An 18227-nucleotide genomic window follows, 5' to 3' on the forward strand; every position below is an offset into this window, starting at 1 on the left:
CTAATTTCCAGGATTTTTCTTGATTTGCAGGATTTTTCTCACTGTTAGCGAAAGGAAGTTAAAAAAAACCCGACTACTCTGAGGTAAGAATTAAAAGTTTTAATTAGTTTCCAGGAGAAAACACTTGTAAAGAAATTTATATCGCTGCGCCACCCTGCATTATGATATGATTTATTAAGTAACAAAACTTGACAAAATCTATAGAATGTTGACACGCAAACGTAAAGAATTTTTCAGCTATGAGTGGGGTGCTAGGTTACAACATGTTCGTGTTTTCCTGTGTTCGTGTATTTTGCACGGAAAGCCAGACCTTTTCACTATTCTAACTAAAATGTTCAACTTCAGCTTAGGCCCCAACCGTGCGTTATGGAGACGAAGCTTGATTTTGGGCCGCGCAGAGGTAGCTGTGGCCTTTTTGTGAAGCGTAAGGCGATCACAAGTTTTTTCACAATTCTTTCAAACCTCGAAACTGTCAGTGAGAGAATACTTTAAGCTGTACTTTAATGGAAGGCACATCATACTCATGATACTAGCCTATCTTCTAGTGATGCTCTCTTCATCTCTTCTTCAACTCAACTTCATTCTTTTTCGAACTGGCGGACGGCGCGTCCCATGTAACTGATATTATACTCCTGTTTTTAGTTTAAAACTAACTCATTCAGATAAATTAAAATAGTTCAGAGCGACGACGTTTGCTGCAATACGAATGCACTTCTTGGGTGACGTCGTTTGATACAAGTTTGGCAAACCAAAGAGTAAAAAAGAAAATAAAGATGATGAAAGAGCGAAAAAATATCCAACGACAAATTGACCTCACAGTATTATTTCTACTTCTTCTTTGGCCAGAAGAAAGAAAGTAAAAGACTACTAAACGCCACACACAGTGTATCTGCATGTTGCACTAGAAAAAGCGACCGTTAAATAGAGGAGAAGACAATAAAATTGAACTCGTTGGGACCTCGACAAAGGTGACCGCGACCGCTTAATCAGCTTAATTGTGACCGAATACTCAAGCTGATTTCATAAGTGAAATCTAGGACTGCGATGATTTGCAACTTACCTCGGAGTGTTTTAAATACCTTGGAACACATGTGGGTCCTCGATCATTGATTGTTTTGCCCCGTATTACAATGCCAAGACTCCGCGTTTTTTCTCTCGATTTTGCAATCCTGCCACAGCTGGAGTGGATGCCTTTTTGAGGTTAACGTCTTTGTCACCTGGTATGCAAGTCTCTGACATTTTAGCTTCCTGCGGCTTTTTCAGTGAGTGAGACCGGAGGCTCTTTCAGATGTCACGAGATCACTTTGATTTCTTTCGGCTAGAATAAACATGTTAATTTATTGCAAGAATAAATATTTGATTCTATTTTTTTCCAGTCATGAGAAGGGGGAATTGTGTGGTAGTTCCACCTGTTAGTATTATTACCAGTGTTCTTAGCTACATCAAATTGCAAAGCGTTGTTATATTAAACATGGCAAGGATATTCGCCTAATCAAATATTCAACAGCGTTGAGCACGCTGATGACGTCAACAAACCAAAATCTCGAGTCCTTGAAAGCTTTAGTCAGCAATCCTCCCAAGTGCATCCATAACTCAATAGTTCATGATGCAATGAAATGAGAAATACTTTTGAATTAGTTAACAGTTAGTAGACAAGGGAGGTGAGTGCCGTTATTCTTGCTGTCATTTGCTAGTGCCATAGCGCGTGCAAATCATTTTTTTTGTTTAAAAGAATTTTTTCGGCGAATTATCGCAGTATGGATTTTAAAACCTTTTTGAGTGTTACAAGCGACTTCTGTCAACTTTCTCCCAGCTTGAAGGTAAAAAACATTTGCAAACTGGCCAAAAATGGAGTTAAAAACAACAAATAGTCGCGTAGACATTGACGCGAATTGCTTTATTTGCACTATTCCTGACATTACTGAATACAATTCCAAAACAAGTATAACAAACTTTATTAAAAACTGAATCATTGGATAATGCAATTCTACAGCTCTGATTGGCTTAGCCATCATGGTATATGAGCCATTATACCGTGCTCTCCAATATGGTAACTGTACATGTCTGCTCAAAATTAAAAACTGTCTGAAAATCGGTTGTTTTTACAAGTAAAGTCGGCCGAAGAATTCTCGATATTTTGAGGCCGTTTTTAATGAAACAATTATTCCACTCGATCGCGAATGCTCAACGCACACTCGTGGAATAATTGTTAAACAGACAGGCATTTATAACATTTCGTGGTGACAATGATACAAAGCCGTAGTGTGTGAAGGCTAATTAAAAATAGTACACGCAAATTAAAAATTGTACATGCAAACTAAAAATGTTACCTGCAAATTAAATATAGTACATGCAAACTAAAAATAGTGCTGCAAATTGAAAATAGAAAACATATCGATGCGCGCGCAGTGTGAGTGATGAGGATCTGGTCCGAGCCGTGCGACCTGGCCTTACAGCAGTCGACCCATTCATGTTTCATGTTAGTAATATTTTTAGTTTGCATGTACAATTTTTAATTTGCATGTCCTATTTTTAATTTGCAGCAACATTTTTAATTTGCAGGTAAAATTTTTAGTTTGCAGCAACATTTTTAATTTGCATGTGTGACCCTTCTGGGCCACAGTACATTTAAGTCAAAATCAGTCTTCACTAGAGGAGTGACCGGCATTTGCAAAAGAAGAGGTCAGGAAAAGTTGAGGGAAAATAACGTTTAATGTTGTTGAGATAAGAGGTAATTTTTGATACACACGACCTTGGCCATCAAATCAGTGCAAGACCGGGGATGTCCTCGATCTGTTTCCTCGCAGGCTTCTTGAGTTCTTGCGGTTATAGTAAAATCATTCGCGGATTTCCCGTCCTGTAAATTTTACAATTATCTTTGGTGGAGCCGTAGTATTGAAACTGGGAATAGGATGCGAAACTGAGATATCCATATCGCTCACGGACACGTCAATGGCGTTTCCAACCGATCTTACGACACCTTCACACGAGAGCTCCTCGTTCGGGGCTATTCCTGAGATTTCGAGGCGATCACGTCGGATGTAGTGAGCCAGCTCTTCTGTTTGCATGTGAGCTTCGTTCGCAATCTTCCTAGACTCATCAAGGTCTTTCCTGAGGCCTTCGATAATGTTACTTTGGTGATAAAGCATGATAAAGCTTGTCAGTTATGAGGTCGGTATTGACTTAAAAGGTCGTCGTATTTGTTCGATAGAAATGATAATGTCGTCGGTAAATCGTCGTGAGTTTTGCGAATTTTTTCAATTTCTAGTTTTCGTGGTGCGATTTCCTGTCTTAGGAGCTCCCTCATCTCCCCTTTGTATACATGTTGGCAATTTAGGGTCGATTTGGCGGGCGACCTAAAAAACGTGGCCGCCCGGCATTTACGTAGCCTGCGAAAACGGCCGTTTCTCCTCGCTCTTTGCCGCCAGGAGAGAGGAGAAACGGCTGTTTTCGCAGCCTAGACCAGGCTAGCCATTACGTCATATGCTAATCCAACAGTTAACTGTGACATTGATAGCATTGAAAATGTTATATCTTATTATGTTTTGAGCAGTGTTTCTATCAAGACATGATGCACATGAGTACGCTCTGTGTAAGACGTTAATAAATGGATTTACACAGTACTCTGACGTCCTGTGAAAGCCAGAGCCGGGTTGTTCAAAGCTGGGTTAAGATAACCCAGGGTTAGTGCGAAATTTGAATTCAGATATGAAGGATTAAAAAGAAAATTCAGTTTAATTCTTTTTGTCAACAAGTTGATGATTGGATGCTCTTAGAATGACAGAGAAAATTATCCGAGAAAATGCTTTTGAACAAAAGAAAAAGAAACCTGGGTTAAATTTAACCCGGGGTTAAGCAATAATCGACCTTCGAACAACTGGGCCCCCAGGCTGCTCAGCATACGATTTTCATGAAAAAAACTTAGATTCCCCCGTCGCATAAGAGCACAAGTAAGGCGCCATGTTGTCTGGGACAGTCGTTGTGTAAGTATATATCAGTTAAACATAAGTATTGTGAGTCATAACGTAAACTGGAATAGTAAAAGTCCTCTGTACATGGGCACCTGCCTTTTTAATAAAACAAAGCAGTGTCGTTTACAGTTAATTCAATATGGCCAAAAGGTATGAAGCAAATATTCCGAAAAAAAAAATTGCTTCAAAGGCCTGCACTTAGAAAAAATTATTCTTGCACAGGCAATCTGCCAGAAAAAAATTCTTGCGAACCAAAACCCCCCACCCCCAACTTTTCTAATAGTCCCTCCCTAAAATTCAGTTTGACGACAATCACTCAAAACAGTTTGTGTAATTCAAAACTCGGCCTCTAATTTTTTGGTAGGATTAATTTACCTTGGGAAAGTGAATCATGGTGAATGACCGTCACATTCATGAGAGTTTTGTTTGGGCAAATTTTGCAAAAGTAGATTCAGCCTGCGAGAGCAGATGCCCCTATGGCTTTTGTTTCACACTCTACGGCAGTCATTTATAAATTATGGCTCATTAAGTAGATGTTACATGACAAACCAAGCGCTACCCAAAAGTATCAGAAGCGTTCTCAGATTTTTTGGTACAAAAAAATTTATAAGCATTCTTGACCGTGAGTTTGACTCAGTGTGATAGACATGGAGCAAATTTACGCTACACATCTTGTGAAAGCTATTGGAATTTAAAAACCATGTCAGATATATTATCAAGCGAATTTAGTCAAAGAAAATTCAGTATTGTTGTCTGTTCTGTCATCTTTATTTGTTAACCTAGTTGTGGTTTAAGCTTTTTTCATCTTCGTCCGCTTCGCGAGGTATTCATATGATACCTTGAAAATGTTCTCGTAGTCTCCTTTGTGCAGATCAGGTTGCAAGATGTCTGTTCAAGTCACTAGTGTTACCTGGTCTGGCCTGCGCGCATGACTATTGCTAGAATCGTGCAGCGCCAGTCGTGTCAGTGTGTAATTGGCCCATTCTCGTCCTCAGTGATTAGGCTTAGGCTACTTTTTTAGTGAAATAACAAGACCTTGAGTTTTCTTTTTAAACGGCTGGAAGAAAAATATTTAATGATTAAACAAAATGTATGATTATGATAACGACAACGCGTTTTTCATGAGTGTGTAGCTTGTGCTTGAACTTATTAGAAAAAGTGAGGTGAACGGTCTGTTGCCTTAACCGCCACTCTCCGCTCTTTTCTGATCTCTTCTCCACAGCTTACTCCAAAAGAAAGCTGTCTTGTTATGAATCCTGCAACTCGAAATCACCGTGTGGCAGTCTGAAAAAATGATAAAGTCGCTAACTTTTTTCAAACTTCATGAGCACTTCTACTGCAAGCAAGGTTCAGGCTAAAGTGGTCACTGATATTGAATAATTGGAATCTGATGAAAAATGTTCTTTGTGGATTCGCAAACATATTTGAACTCGTGACTATCGCGTTGAATGAACTGCGGAATGATTTCAAAAGAAGAAATTTCGCGTGCAGGTCTCCGGAAATATTGAAGAGGACAAGCCAAGATCCCATCGTTTTAAAGCGTGACTATGATCACTTATTATTGGTCAAGTCGCGTTCATTGTTTGTTTTAATTTTTTTTTCACTATCAGGATCTTACTTTCCGATGCTACTCTGTTTACAAACACGCCTTGAGCACTCAGTGACCTTCGTACCATTGAGTTTTCATAATAAGTTGTAACATAGCTCACTCACTAAATTAGTGATCTTTGATCACTTGTTAAGAAAAACCTAATTAGGTAAACCTCTTGCACTTAATAATCGTGTTATTCATCATTCATGCACTAGCTCTCTTAATAGGCGTCAAACTAGCTAATAATCACCTTAGTTGGAGCTTGGCATTTGTAAAGGTACGTTCTCAACTCTCCCAATTCTAGAGAGTACTAGCGTCTTTCAGTTTTTCTCAAAGTTGTTTTCATTTGTAATTCCACTGACAACAGTGAAAAACTATCGTGTATGTTATTTTCAAAATGCCTTTTTTTGCTGGAACGTTGAGGCTAACATGACCCAGCTTTATCATATAATCTTCAATTAGGAATATTAGGAATATTTTCCGTATTACACAAAACTCCGGCCTTGTACAACGCCTCGTGACTAATAAGGAGTTATATTTTAAACACCAACCGTTACTTTAAAGTTTTGCCTCATTTTCTTTCAGGAAAAACAGTTAAATCGCGATAAAAAATACTAAATTCGACTTTGATGCGCCTTAATGGCTTCATAATGACGGCTCTGGGAGAACACATATTACGTTTTCGGTGACACCACCCAGTACCATCTTCTCATCCAAACGAATTTGGGTGCCTCAGCTAGCTACATACACATTATTTCCTAATGGTTATTTATGTGCTATTCAGCAAAAGGATAGATTTACAGTTCGGAACTTCAAAATTAGTACTCGTATTCGATTTCCGCGACATATGATAAGTTCGTTTTTATAAAGCCATATTTGATGTTGCCTCAAAATCGAATTTAGTTTAATGTAATACTGTAGTTCCTTCAAAATATCAGACAATACGTATGCAACAACATGCACTGAAAAAGGTATGTTTTTTTGTCATTTTGATCTGTTCTACGGGTTTTCTGAAATTTTACACCGTTACATAACTTAAAAACATATAAAGACACCGGTTATTTTTTTTTTGTTTGAATAAGGGGATCAGAGGAATATTGTTTCGATCCCCACATAACATAGCGGGTAGCTGAATAGATAGCTTCACCGTTAACACAATTATGTGACCCCCCAAAAAGAAGCCATATATATTCCATCATTTATTAATTTACTTATCTGGTTTTATGACTTTTTTATCTTTCAGAAAATTGCCTTCCACTCTCCCTTTGCATTTTGTTAACTAAGAAAGTTGATCATTCTAAATGGCGGAGGTAAACATCCCTGGTATTGTGGGTATCGTTGTTTTTTATCTTTTAGTTCTTGCCGTCGGCATTTGGGCCAGTCGACGGCGCAAGGCAGGTGAAGAAGAAGCCATGTTAGCTGGTCGAAGTATTGGAACGTATGTTGGTATATTTACTCTGACAGGTAAAGTACTTCTCACTGTCAAAGCTAAAGCAAAATTCAAGCGATAATAAAACCTCAACTTCAATGGAGCCGGAATGATTTTAAATGACGCTTAAAAAAAGACTTGAAATGGAGCCGGAATGATTTGATTGACGTTTTATCTTCGATTATCGTTTTGACTACAAAAGCCTTTTTTCACGTGGAGCAGTGAGCAAAAGTGTGTGCACTCTTGACCTTAGCAAGAGACTGTTGGCGTACAGCCACCCTATCTAAAGTCCTCTATTTGTTGTTGTTAGATAGATAGATAGATAGTTTATTTATAAGCATATCGCAACCGAGAGGTTGAATTAAAAGATTATTTACAAATAATTATGATTACTTAAAAAAAACAACCACTAATAAGCTAATAGAAACAATACGTGAATACACTACAGTAAAATTGTGATTTGTTAAAAAATAAAAAATAAAAATAAAAAAAATTGGACACGATAAAAAGTAGTCGAATCTTCTAAAACTATAGATCGGGAATACAGTTTAAGCTTTGAATTGAGGGGGTTGTACGTAATAAAACTATTACAGAATCTGTTTGTCTTGAAAACGGGTCTTGAATTTCCGTGTGTTTCTTAGGTTCGACCTAGAGGTATTAAGAGCAGGGAGAAAGCCGTGGAGCTTATTCTCTTTGTTCTCTACAAGGTCCTTAAATGGTTTGTCTACAAGTTCCTGGCAGCGGTCTGAAAATTTAATTAGGCTTGATTCAACCAAAGACTCTTTGTACGAGCAGAAAGTGGAATGCCAACGTTGCTTTTCAGTCTGTGTGAAGTGGTCTTCTGCATGGTCTACTGCATTTAGTAATACACACATCTCTTGGTTACAAAAAAATTTAAGGCGTCAGACACTTTTGGAACGTGACAAGTTTTAATTTTAATCATTTCACTAATAAAGTATTTTAAAGTACGATAATTTTACTTTTTTTCTCGTACACTCGATTGTTCTGTACAGTTCATTGATTTCAAAGGCCAATTACGACACTTCTTGACGCCTGGAATTAGTAAACAAAACACGAGTTAGAGTGCTTCATCAGGTGTCAAACACGAGACAGTATATTAAACCCACATTCAGACAGCGCTAAAAATGGCGCAACTAAGTTGTTTCTTGACCGACCTTAAGGTGTTTGAATTTTGAATGCAACACGAGTCGTGTTTGAGATACTTCACAAACGAAAAAATGATAGTTGTGAATATATGAAAAATTATTATGAGAAATGATAGTTCTCAGAGAAACTAGTTTAAGTTCTTCAATTTCTTGGTGATTAGTATCCGATACCCATTTCCCTGCGGGGTTAGAGATATTCGTGTTTTTCTTGTTATTGAATTAAAAGCCACATTCAGAAAGAAAGATAGCGTCTTTCCTCAAGCACTCAACTCTTTTACCTACCCTCAGCTCTCGAATGAGCACCTATCACTCCTGCCAAACTAGCAAATAGGCACCTCATTAGGCTGCAGAACAGGCGCTATTTTGTTGCGGTTTTCAGGTGAACGCAAACCGTGCGTGGAACGCGAGACACGCGGGGAAAGGTGCGGTTATTTTTCCGCTCCACGTCCTCTTTGCGTTCACCTGAAGAACGCGAAAAAAAAAAAAAAAAAAAAACAGTGCTTGTTCTGCAGGTTAGAACATCACAGGCTAAACACCTTCTCTAATTTTAGCGAAGCTTCTTCTTCTTTAGTTTGTTCTAGTTTCAACGACTTCTATGTATTTGCAGAGTTCCTTCATGGGCAACATTGAGCCAAATAAAGTTTAAGTTATCCTCAACCCCATATTCGATTAGAAAACCTCCTTTTCATGAGCACCACGTCGTTTTTGTCCCCTCCCCGTGGACGTTTTTGTCCCCTCCCTTCCATTGAACGTGTCTGGTTTTCCACGCATGCCCACGCTCTCTTCCTGAATTCCCTCACAGAAATAACCACTGTTCTGTATAAGTTCTCCCGAAGCACGCGTTTTATTATTTTAAGAATTAGGAAACTTTAACTGACGTTTTTCCGTTTTTCCATAGCAACCTGGGTCGGAGGGGGATTCATTAACGGTACAGCGGAAGTTGTCTATTCTGAGGGTCTAGCGTTTGCCCAGGCCCCCTGGGGATATGCACTAAGTCTTGGCTTAGGTAAGTAGCGAGATCCATTAAGCTTTCTGTTGTTTTACTTTGTGGCTTCTTGGTAAGCTTGACTGAACATTGCTACATTTATTTGGAGTACGCTGGTGTTATAGTACCGACATTATTAAATAACTTGTTTGATATAAATAGAGAAGTGATCCTGACCTCCATTCGAGCCATCCAACCTCCATTCGAGCCATCCAACCAATAGTAGCACTAAGGATAAGCTCTTTGAAGCGAAAGATGAAGGACGGTCTCCAAAAGGGTTCTTCAGTCAATCCTATAATCCCGACCCAAGTTATCGCTCAATCTCGTAATCCCGAGGGTTATTTTTGCCTTTCCACATCCTGTGCATACTTTTAAACCCGAATTTCCCCCCCGCTTAGGTCCTGATCCCGGCCTTGAAATAAGACAAAACCCGAATCTCGAAAACTTATTGGAGACCCTCAAGAAGAGACAAAGGCAGATCCAGACCTTGTGGTAAAAAGCCGCGGTTAGTGCGCGGTCAAGAAGGGGCGACGCTTATCCAAGCCTTGCCTTCTTCAGGCTCTCAGGATTTTTGAGACTAGTCTAGTACAGTAGTTGGCTGGGCTGGCTATCCCTGGGTAACCCCCCTTAATCCGCCATTGGGCTCCCTGTTGCATACTGTGGCTTCTTGTCTTTCAGGTGGACTGGCCTTTGCTAAGATTATGCGCAAAAGAGAGTATTTCACTATGCTCGATCCATTCCAAGAGAAGTACGGACCTCGCATGGGTGGTCTGTTGTTCATTCCTGCGCTGCTTGGAGAGATATTTTGGTCTGCGGCCATTCTTGCCGCCCTTGGCGCCACTGTGAGCGTCGTAGTGAACTTAGATCGTGTGACCTCAGTCATTGTCTCTGCATGCATCTCCGTTTTCTACACGTTGATTGGTGGGTTCTATTCTGTGGTTTTCACTGATATCATTCAACTTATCTGCATCTTCGTTGGACTGGTAAGTATATAAGATAATGATCTTTATGGCATTCGACACGAGTTTAGATCTATCCTCTACAATGCTCCCTTTTTGTCCTTTTAAGTTTCCTGTACTGTTCTTTCTTCTTTAGTGGATCAGTGTTCCATTTGCAATGACACATCCAGCAGTAAGCAGCATTAGTGTTGATTCAAAGGAATGGGTAGGAGAGCTTTCCGTCGAGCAATTAGGCCCTTGGATGGACTACGCACTGTTATTGGTAAATACAGATTTTGTTTCTGATTTGATTTTTCTAACTACATAATTAGGACGATATTTTGCCCCATTCCTTTAAATTTTGTTTCCACCACAATACTTCTCCGATAGCGTCGAAACGAAAACAGCGTAAAGCACATATGACTGCTTGGACTCCATTATATGTAAGTCATGAAGCCCTTTTTATACTTCAGGTTAATTGTTAGTTAAACCTAGTGATAACAAATACGTTGTCCCTGGGATGTGACAAAAAGTAAATTTAACTTATCCATTAAGAACCCAAAGCGCTTTAATAGAAGCTCTCAAGAATCGAAGTTGCTTTAAGTAGAAGGGAAAGTAGGAGTATTCGTGGAAAATACTTCATCGAAAAAGGATGAGAACCAAAAACATACTCCACCCTCTTTTAACAATGCTCCAGTGTAATGAATGACATTCTTCTCCTCCAGTTAGAAAATATGACACCAACAAAATGGATCGCTCTGATTACGAACTACGACTTTTCCAATCGGTGACAATATATATTGATCAATATTGGTATTTAACAATTATTGACCAATGTTGAGGCAGTTATTCTCCGGTTTCAAAGTCATTTTGGTGAATACAAGCGTTAACCGTAAATTTATAAAAATCCTTTCAAAATTCCAAATTCCTAACACAATTACTTCATGCAGGCGGTCTAGAGATGGGTGGAAAAAATTTACCGTCACTAGACTGCAAAACAGTCGGTGTTTTTCTCCAAAAACTTGCGCGAGAGCCTAACACGCCGAGCGTGTCAATCGTATTTTAGCGTATCTCCTCAATCTCGCTCTCTGTTTTCAGCCTAGTTCCGGACCTTTTGTTTGACGGCTCGTGCGTATTTGAAGACGCAAAAATAGGGAGTGTTTTGCATTCTATACCGTCACCGGTCAAATCTACCACCCCATTGAGTTCCTCTTGTCCTTTGCCTTCTATTTTATCTATTGGGTCTTTAATTCCAACAAAAAGATTTTACTGATGCAATATATTCGTGAAATATTGCGTAGAACAAAAAGAGTGAATAAGCAAATAAGGCTATGTGTGCAATGTTGCAGCGTGTTTTCAGGAGATAACGATACTTTCCACCGGGGGATAGTGATAAGGACAAACTCGCACGAAATTGTATACCCTGTTTAGCACAGACTGGCGTGAAACTATATACCCGGTCAGAAGAGAGGTAAAAAACCATACCCTGTCCGGTGGAACATCCCCGTATATGCAATATTAGGGAATACACCTCCCCCCCCCCCAGGACTTGCGAAACATTTTGAGAGCTTGTTATTGTATGTTGTAACCAAAAAAGCAAAAATTTCTCAACTTCAGGAAACAGAGAAGTGTGTAGTCGAGTTACCCAAGACTTGGAATCTCACTTAGTTTCACTGTTTATAATTTAGATAACGCAAACATTGATGAAGATTTTGTTTCCTGTTTAGATGTTTGGTGGTATACCATGGCAAGTTTATTTTCAGCGAGCTTTGGCTTGCAAGACTCCACGCAAGGCCCAAATTGTCTCTTTTGTAGCCTCGTTATGTTGCCTTCTGATGCCCATACCGGCTGTCCTTATCGGGGCTGTTGGCGTCAAGACAGGTAAAGTACGTTCAGAATGCAGTCTTAGACAGATCCGCACCTTACTGGGGCGGCCTTTAACCTGCGAGGGCATCCGGTGTTTTGGGCTCTAGTTTCACCCGCCGAGAAAAACCGGAGGGAGAGAAGCGACGACCGGAAATACGTCTGCGGTTTGCAGGCTAGCCGGCACTCACCTAGAAGACCCCAAAATGCAGGACGATATAAATTAATATTTTTAAATTTCTTAAGTGACCATCACCGTAGGCAGGCTCGAATGGTGGAGGGAGGGCTTGCTTTTTCCGTGGAAAATGCCGCTGAGGACAAAGTGTCCCAACTAGTTTGGTCAGCAATTGTGGTTTAACCTTAACCTGCGATATGTTTTTTTTTTTTAAATAGAGATGTAAGCACAGAGGATATGATCGCAGGCTAAGCTGATTTTCCTATGTTTGGTTTAAGTCCATCTGTTTCTTTGCCATTATCCAGGCTTGGACTTATTTATTTCAACAACGCTAAGATTTTGCTTCCTCCCTTTCTTTTCTTTCGGGTATTAAGATTTATCATTTTCGCCACCATACTTGTATGAAAACAATGTAGATAAAATTCCTGTCATCTTGAAGTTTCTGTTTTCTTTACACTAGACTGGACAAAGACATCTTTCTATACACCACCTGAAGGCAATGTCACCAATCAGACTGCGACTGTCACCTTTGACAAGGCGATGATCCTTCCCATGGTGCTTCAGTATCTCACTCCAACACCTGTGTCGTTTGTGGGTCTGGGCGCTGTGGCCGCTGCTGTCATGTCTTCTACTGACTCCAGTTTTGTATCAGCCAGCTCAATGTTTTCTCATAACATTTACAAACTTATCTTCCGACAAAACGTGAGATATATTTTTTGTAAACAACTTGTAGGTTGTTCCATAAACTGGTGTCTTAGCACCAAGAAAATACATATTTTTAAGGATTTCAGATATACAGAGGTTATCTTCTTCTCTACCGGCAAGCAAAATACCCGAAGTCTCAGTGATTTGCCCCGACAGACCGATAAACTATGAAAGAGGTAGAGCGAGGCACTTGTGACTTTAAGTTCCTGTGAAAGTACTGTTCAGTTACGTGCCACGCCCTGAATTGCGTCTTTCATTTATTGTGTTTTTTGAACTATGTTTACCTTAATTAGCTAAACAAAGATAAGAGGAGTGAAGGGGAGAGCAGAGATATTTCAGACCTATGTGCCTTGCTCATAGTTGCGATGTTTTATCGTGTTTATGGACGGTGCTTACTTTACTTGGCTAAAAGCAAGATAAGGGAAAAGCAGAGATATTTCAGACCTGGGATATTACTATTACAATATAACCATACTTAAATTTTGAGTCGCTGGTTCAGTGATGGGCATCCAATAAACGTTCTCAGGAGCCCATAACCCGCAGCGAGTAACTTCCATAATTCACTTATGTCACGGCGTTTTACGGACTGGTTTATTTTTAGACACATTTTAGGGCAATTTTTCCTGCGAAAATGGAATCTCGGCCACGTCTATATTCGAAATATAAGATCACATAAAGGAAAACGTAACGTCATTAAAACGAACAATTATCATTTTCAGGTCTGTAGGTTTTGCTGACTGGTTTGTGGGACTTGAAAGATATTCTAAAGTCGCGCCAAAACCGTTCTAAAAATAAACTGGTCCGTGAAAACACCGTGACAAGAGTACGTGGAAGTTACTCACTCCATGTTATGGGCTCCTGGCGTTCTATTATTCAGTTCTGGACTAAGTTCAATTTTTTTTCCCAGGCCTCCGATAGAGAAATCTTGTGGGTGATACGTATTGCCATATTTGGAGTTGCCGTGCTTGCGACGTCATTGTCCCTGTTGGTGAATTCAATCTACAGTTTGTTTGCACTGTGCAGTGACTTAGTCTACGTTATCCTGTTTCCGCAGTTGTGTTGTGTGATCTACCTTCCTGGCGCCAACACCTATGGCTCTTTCATGGGGTACATTTTAGGGCTGATACTTCGCGTTGGGGGAGGGGAGAAAAACATTGGCTTAAAACCGTTTATTAAATACCCGTATTACAACGAAACCGATGGGCAGCTATTCCCGTTTCGCACCCTAGCCATGATCGTGTCTTTTACAACCATCGTCGTTGTGTCGTACTCGCTGAAGTATTTGTTTGAGAAGGAAATGGTACCTTTAAAATATGATTTCTTACACTGCTTCAAAAAGTACGCGTTAGAAAAATCTGCAACAGGGAAAAATAATAAGACTGACTTTCCAATGGTGAAAAGGGAACTATCTGAGAAAGAGTAGAATGAGAAGAATCTTTAAATGATTATATAGGTTGTGATTGTAACACTCCATTATGTAAAGATCTCCACAGCACGCTTTTCCCTCGGTAAAATTTATTATTCCAGGTAATGAAGGTTACAAGTAGCGATAGAAGAGGCTATTTCTAGTATGACGTCGATAATTCGAAACCGACATTATTACTTCGACGGAGCGCGAAGTAAGGGATTCGCGACGCTTAGGAATGTATCAAAGTTGACTTTTTTTGACAAGATTGGGCACGCAAAGTCTGTAGGTTTTCGGTCTTATTCGGGTATTTGACGAAATTCGAGATATCTCGAGATTACTTCGATTTCTTTGATTTATTCTTTAACTTTTTCGGGGAAGAAAGAATTATTATTTTGGCTTCTCCGGGGTTTGAAACGACTCACCTGTGTCACCCGTCAGATCAGAGGAGACTCTAAGTTGAGGGATTAGCCGATTGCGCTACTGCGACCCAATGTAGTTCGGGCTATGAAAAATAGTTATGAAATGATGCACTAGTTTCGGGACAAGATTGGGCGTGCAAGTTAATGACTTTTCGGATTATTTCGGCTATTTCCCGAAATGAGACCGGACTACTTCGTGTATTCTTGAGATCACTTCGAGTTTAGTCTTTAAATTACTCGAGGAATAAATAAAGGATATTACTGGCCGCACAGAGACACGAAATTTCTCTTCGAGTGTTGAAAAACATTTCACGAGTGAGCCGTCCTTTCGAACTGTTTTATGATGAATTCAAAGTTACAAGATGGTGCATAGAGACATTTTGTCTTTGTTGAGTGTTACGTAGTAAAATTGCTTTCATGTGTTGCGTGACTTTCTCGAATGTTCTCTACGTTTTTGGATGATTCATGAATAATTAATTAGGGCATGTTTACATTTCAGCATGAGTCAGCAGATTTGCTTCACTTACTGAAATCATAAAATATGTCGAAAAGCTACCACTATTCGCCTGTTTAGTATTTTCTAGAACCTTATTTCAATCAGCATACAAGTTCCACGCGAGTTCTTTTGACGAACTAAGTTTTTTCCCACGAGCTGGACTGCTGTGCTTAGTCAAGTGTGACGAAGGTCGATTTTCATGTTCTGTGTTTACAAGTTGGCGAACACCGTAAGATATCTGAAGTTCAATTTGAGAGTTTGTTATTATTGGCAGAGGGTGTTTAGTTTTACTTAAGTGCAAGTCAAGTTTGTGTTGGCGGATACTGTGTTTTAAAGCTCTGTAAAGGCTATGTTCCTCTGGTATTAAACTTCCTTGTGTTAATCCGACATCCCTGCGTGCTGATAGTCAGTGAATAATTATCCTCAAAACATTCGAACTCGTAACATTGAGTTTTAGCCAATTCCATGCTCAACGTAATTGACTCCTTACCCATGCCTTACATATCTTTAATCAGTACATGAAACTGCTATGCTGTTTTTGAAGCCTGATGTGACTAAGAAAAATCGAACATTCTGTTTTCACTGTTTGTTTTGTTAGACTTGTTATTCACCGCTAGTAACCTCATATTTGACTTAGCTCTGAACGTTTAGACCCAAGTCAAATTTAGAAGGATTTGTATGGAGTCATCAGCGCATAACTGGGCTAATATCTCAGAGACAATTTGTCCCAAAATGCTAGTTTTTGGCAAGTAGGCCTCTTGGATGTTGCTCTTTTCAGAATATCCTGACAAATCTCATAATTTCACAAATTAACACCTTACTCTTACCATATTTCATTTCTTACTATTCCTCCGCATTTACAATTAATTAGTTCCACGACGCCGAAGTGTACGCTCCGTAACGTCTTGTTAGAATCCATTTTGTGTTTGCTCTCTTATTCAAATCTAGTTCAATATTCTCAGTGTGGTTAATAGCTCTAATTTGCTCAAGAAAAAAGAAAGAATTCCGGTAGCTGCAGTCAAAGAACGCATCCGGCAAATGGCCTATTGAAAAGAGTAAAATGCTTAAAAAAATTTATCGTTTTTTTCTCTGTACTGAGGCCATGCATCCCAGAGGCCATGTTAAACTTAACTTCTCATTGATAGTTTCACATTTTGCCTAGGGAAGTTAAACGACACTCAAATCCGAAAACTTAACCTAATAGAGCAGATGTCTTTCCGCTGGAAAGGCGTGTGCTCTCGCAAGCTAAGATTCAGTTAGACACGGAATTAAAGGTTCGTTAAAAGCACAGGTACAAAGTACAGATATAAAGCTACCTGAAAAAGTACGCAAAAACTCCCAACATTGTTGTGCTAACAATGTTGGCTGAGTTGTGGTGTCCGTGTTGGTAGTGGTTTGCAACAACTACCAACAACGTTGCGACCTGTAGTACATCGTGGGGAAGGATACAACCCATAAGACTTTGGAGACCATGTGTAATACGCGTGCGTGGCCCCAACAATGTTGGAAAATAAAGGAAAATCAAAGGAAAATCTTTGGAAAATCCCCTGTGCAAACGAATCCAACGCTTTTTGAAGGAATATCATCGCAGTTACATACGCAACTTTTGCAGTTGTGAAAAGAAAGCCTGACAAAAAAAAAATCAGGCTTGTACAGGATTCGAACCCTTGACTTTTGCGATACCGGTGCAGCGCTCTACCAATTAAGCTAACAAGCCAGTTGGGAAGTGTTCGTTGAGTTGGTTTGTTATAAACCCATGAAAGGATGATGATGCGAATATAACTGCGACGATCTTCCTTCAAATGATTCTTCACTCCACCAAAAAAAAAAAAATCCTACAAAGGGTTGCACTCAAAAAAACAACAATTCTTGCACAGGCCATCGGCTACAAAAAAATTCTTGCGAGCCAAAAACCACCCACCCCCTTCACTTTTCTAATGGTCCGTCCCTAAAATTCAGTTAAACGACAGTCACTTATCAAGCAATTAATGTAATCCAAAATTCGGTCTCTGATTTGTTGGCAGGATTAATTTACCCCTGGGGAAGTGAATGACCCTCACATTCATGAAAGTTTTGCTTGGGCATTTTTTGCAAAAGTAGATTCAGCCTGTGAGAGCAGATACCCCTCTGGCTTTTGTTTAACATGAAGAACCAAGCGCTACCCGAAAGTATCAGAGGCGTTCTCAGATTTGTTGGTACAAAAAAGTTAGTAGCATTCTTGCCAGTACACTGCACATCATGTGAAAGCTATTTTTAGAATTTAAAAATCGTGTCAGATTTTTATCGGTTTAGTCAAAGAACATTCTCTATTTTTCTGTTCTGTCACCTTTATTTGTTTTCCTAGTTGTGGTTTAAGCTTTTTCATTTTCGTTCGCTTCGCGACGTATTCATATGATACCTTGAAAATGCTCTCTTAGTCTCCTTTGCGCAGATTAGGTTGCAAGATGTGTAGAAGGCCTAAATGTAATAAACGGTCCTATTAAATGTAATAAAGTCCTAAATGTAATAACAATTTGCCCTAAATGTAATAAACTCTTAAGCTGCCAATTACAGTATTTACTAGAATAAGCCACGCCCTCATATAAGCACCGCATTTGGGGGGGGGGGGGTGGGTTAGTTAATTAGCGCCGCGGCGCTTATTCGAGTAAATACGGTACTAAGCGGTATTGCTATGGTATTACGCTCCGCTCTCAAATAAGGGCCGCATTTTTGGAGGAAAAAGTTAATAAGCGCCGCGGCGCTAATTCGCGTAAATTCGGTACATTTCGGTACACACTGTGAAACTTACTGGGCTTTTCAAACATGCGAATTCTGAAGTTCAAAAGCCAACGGGCGATTGTGTTTTTCGCTGCTGTCAATCATCTTAACGGACCTCTTAGAAAACAAAACTTTACTTTAACGGAGTCAAAAGGTCAAGGTTTGTGATTTGTGATTGGTGGATTTCGATCCGTTTTGTGTGTTTCTGTGTTTCAAGGCTCGTTGCTTGTGATCGTAATTATGATTGACGGCAGCGAAAAAAGCAATCGCGAAGACGGCTTTTGACCTTTAGAGTTCGCATGTTTGTGAAAAGCGCAGTAACGT

General features: G+C 39.6%; 1 protein-coding gene across 1 annotated transcript; it reads left to right on the forward strand.

Moving 5' to 3' along the window:
• The first annotated feature begins 5753 nt into the window (after positions 1-5753).
• Positions 5754-15533, forward strand: LOC140937166 (high-affinity choline transporter 1-like). The gene is made up of 8 exons (XM_073386698.1): positions 5754-5839; positions 6806-7026; positions 9056-9163; positions 9821-10125; positions 10238-10363; positions 11808-11961; positions 12579-12820; positions 13731-15533. The coding sequence occupies exons 2-8, from the start codon at positions 6864-6866 to the stop codon at positions 14244-14246; spliced, it is 1614 nt and encodes a 537-aa protein (XP_073242799.1). The 5' UTR covers positions 5754-5839; positions 6806-6863; the 3' UTR covers positions 14247-15533.
• Positions 15534-18227: the final 2694 nt, after the last annotated feature.

Source organism: Porites lutea, chromosome 5 (assembly GCF_958299795.1).
Source record: "Porites lutea chromosome 5, jaPorLute2.1, whole genome shotgun sequence".
Lineage (NCBI taxonomy): Eukaryota > Metazoa > Cnidaria > Anthozoa > Scleractinia > Poritidae > Porites > Porites lutea.

What these genes read in the sequence shown, in the direction of transcription:
- LOC140937166 (XM_073386698.1), top strand. Translation starts at nt 6,864, where the DNA reads ATGGCGGAGGTAAACATCCCTGGTATTGTGGGTATCGTTGTTTTTTAT. An exon ending in TGCACTAAGTCTTGGCTTAG is followed by an intron (nt 9,164 to 9,820) that starts GTAAGTAGCGAG and finishes CTTGTCTTTCAG; the next exon opens with GTGGACTGGCCTTTGCTAAG. An exon ending in TCTGCATCTTCGTTGGACTG is followed by an intron (nt 10,126 to 10,237) that starts GTAAGTATATAA and finishes TTTCTTCTTTAG; the next exon opens with TGGATCAGTGTTCCATTTGC.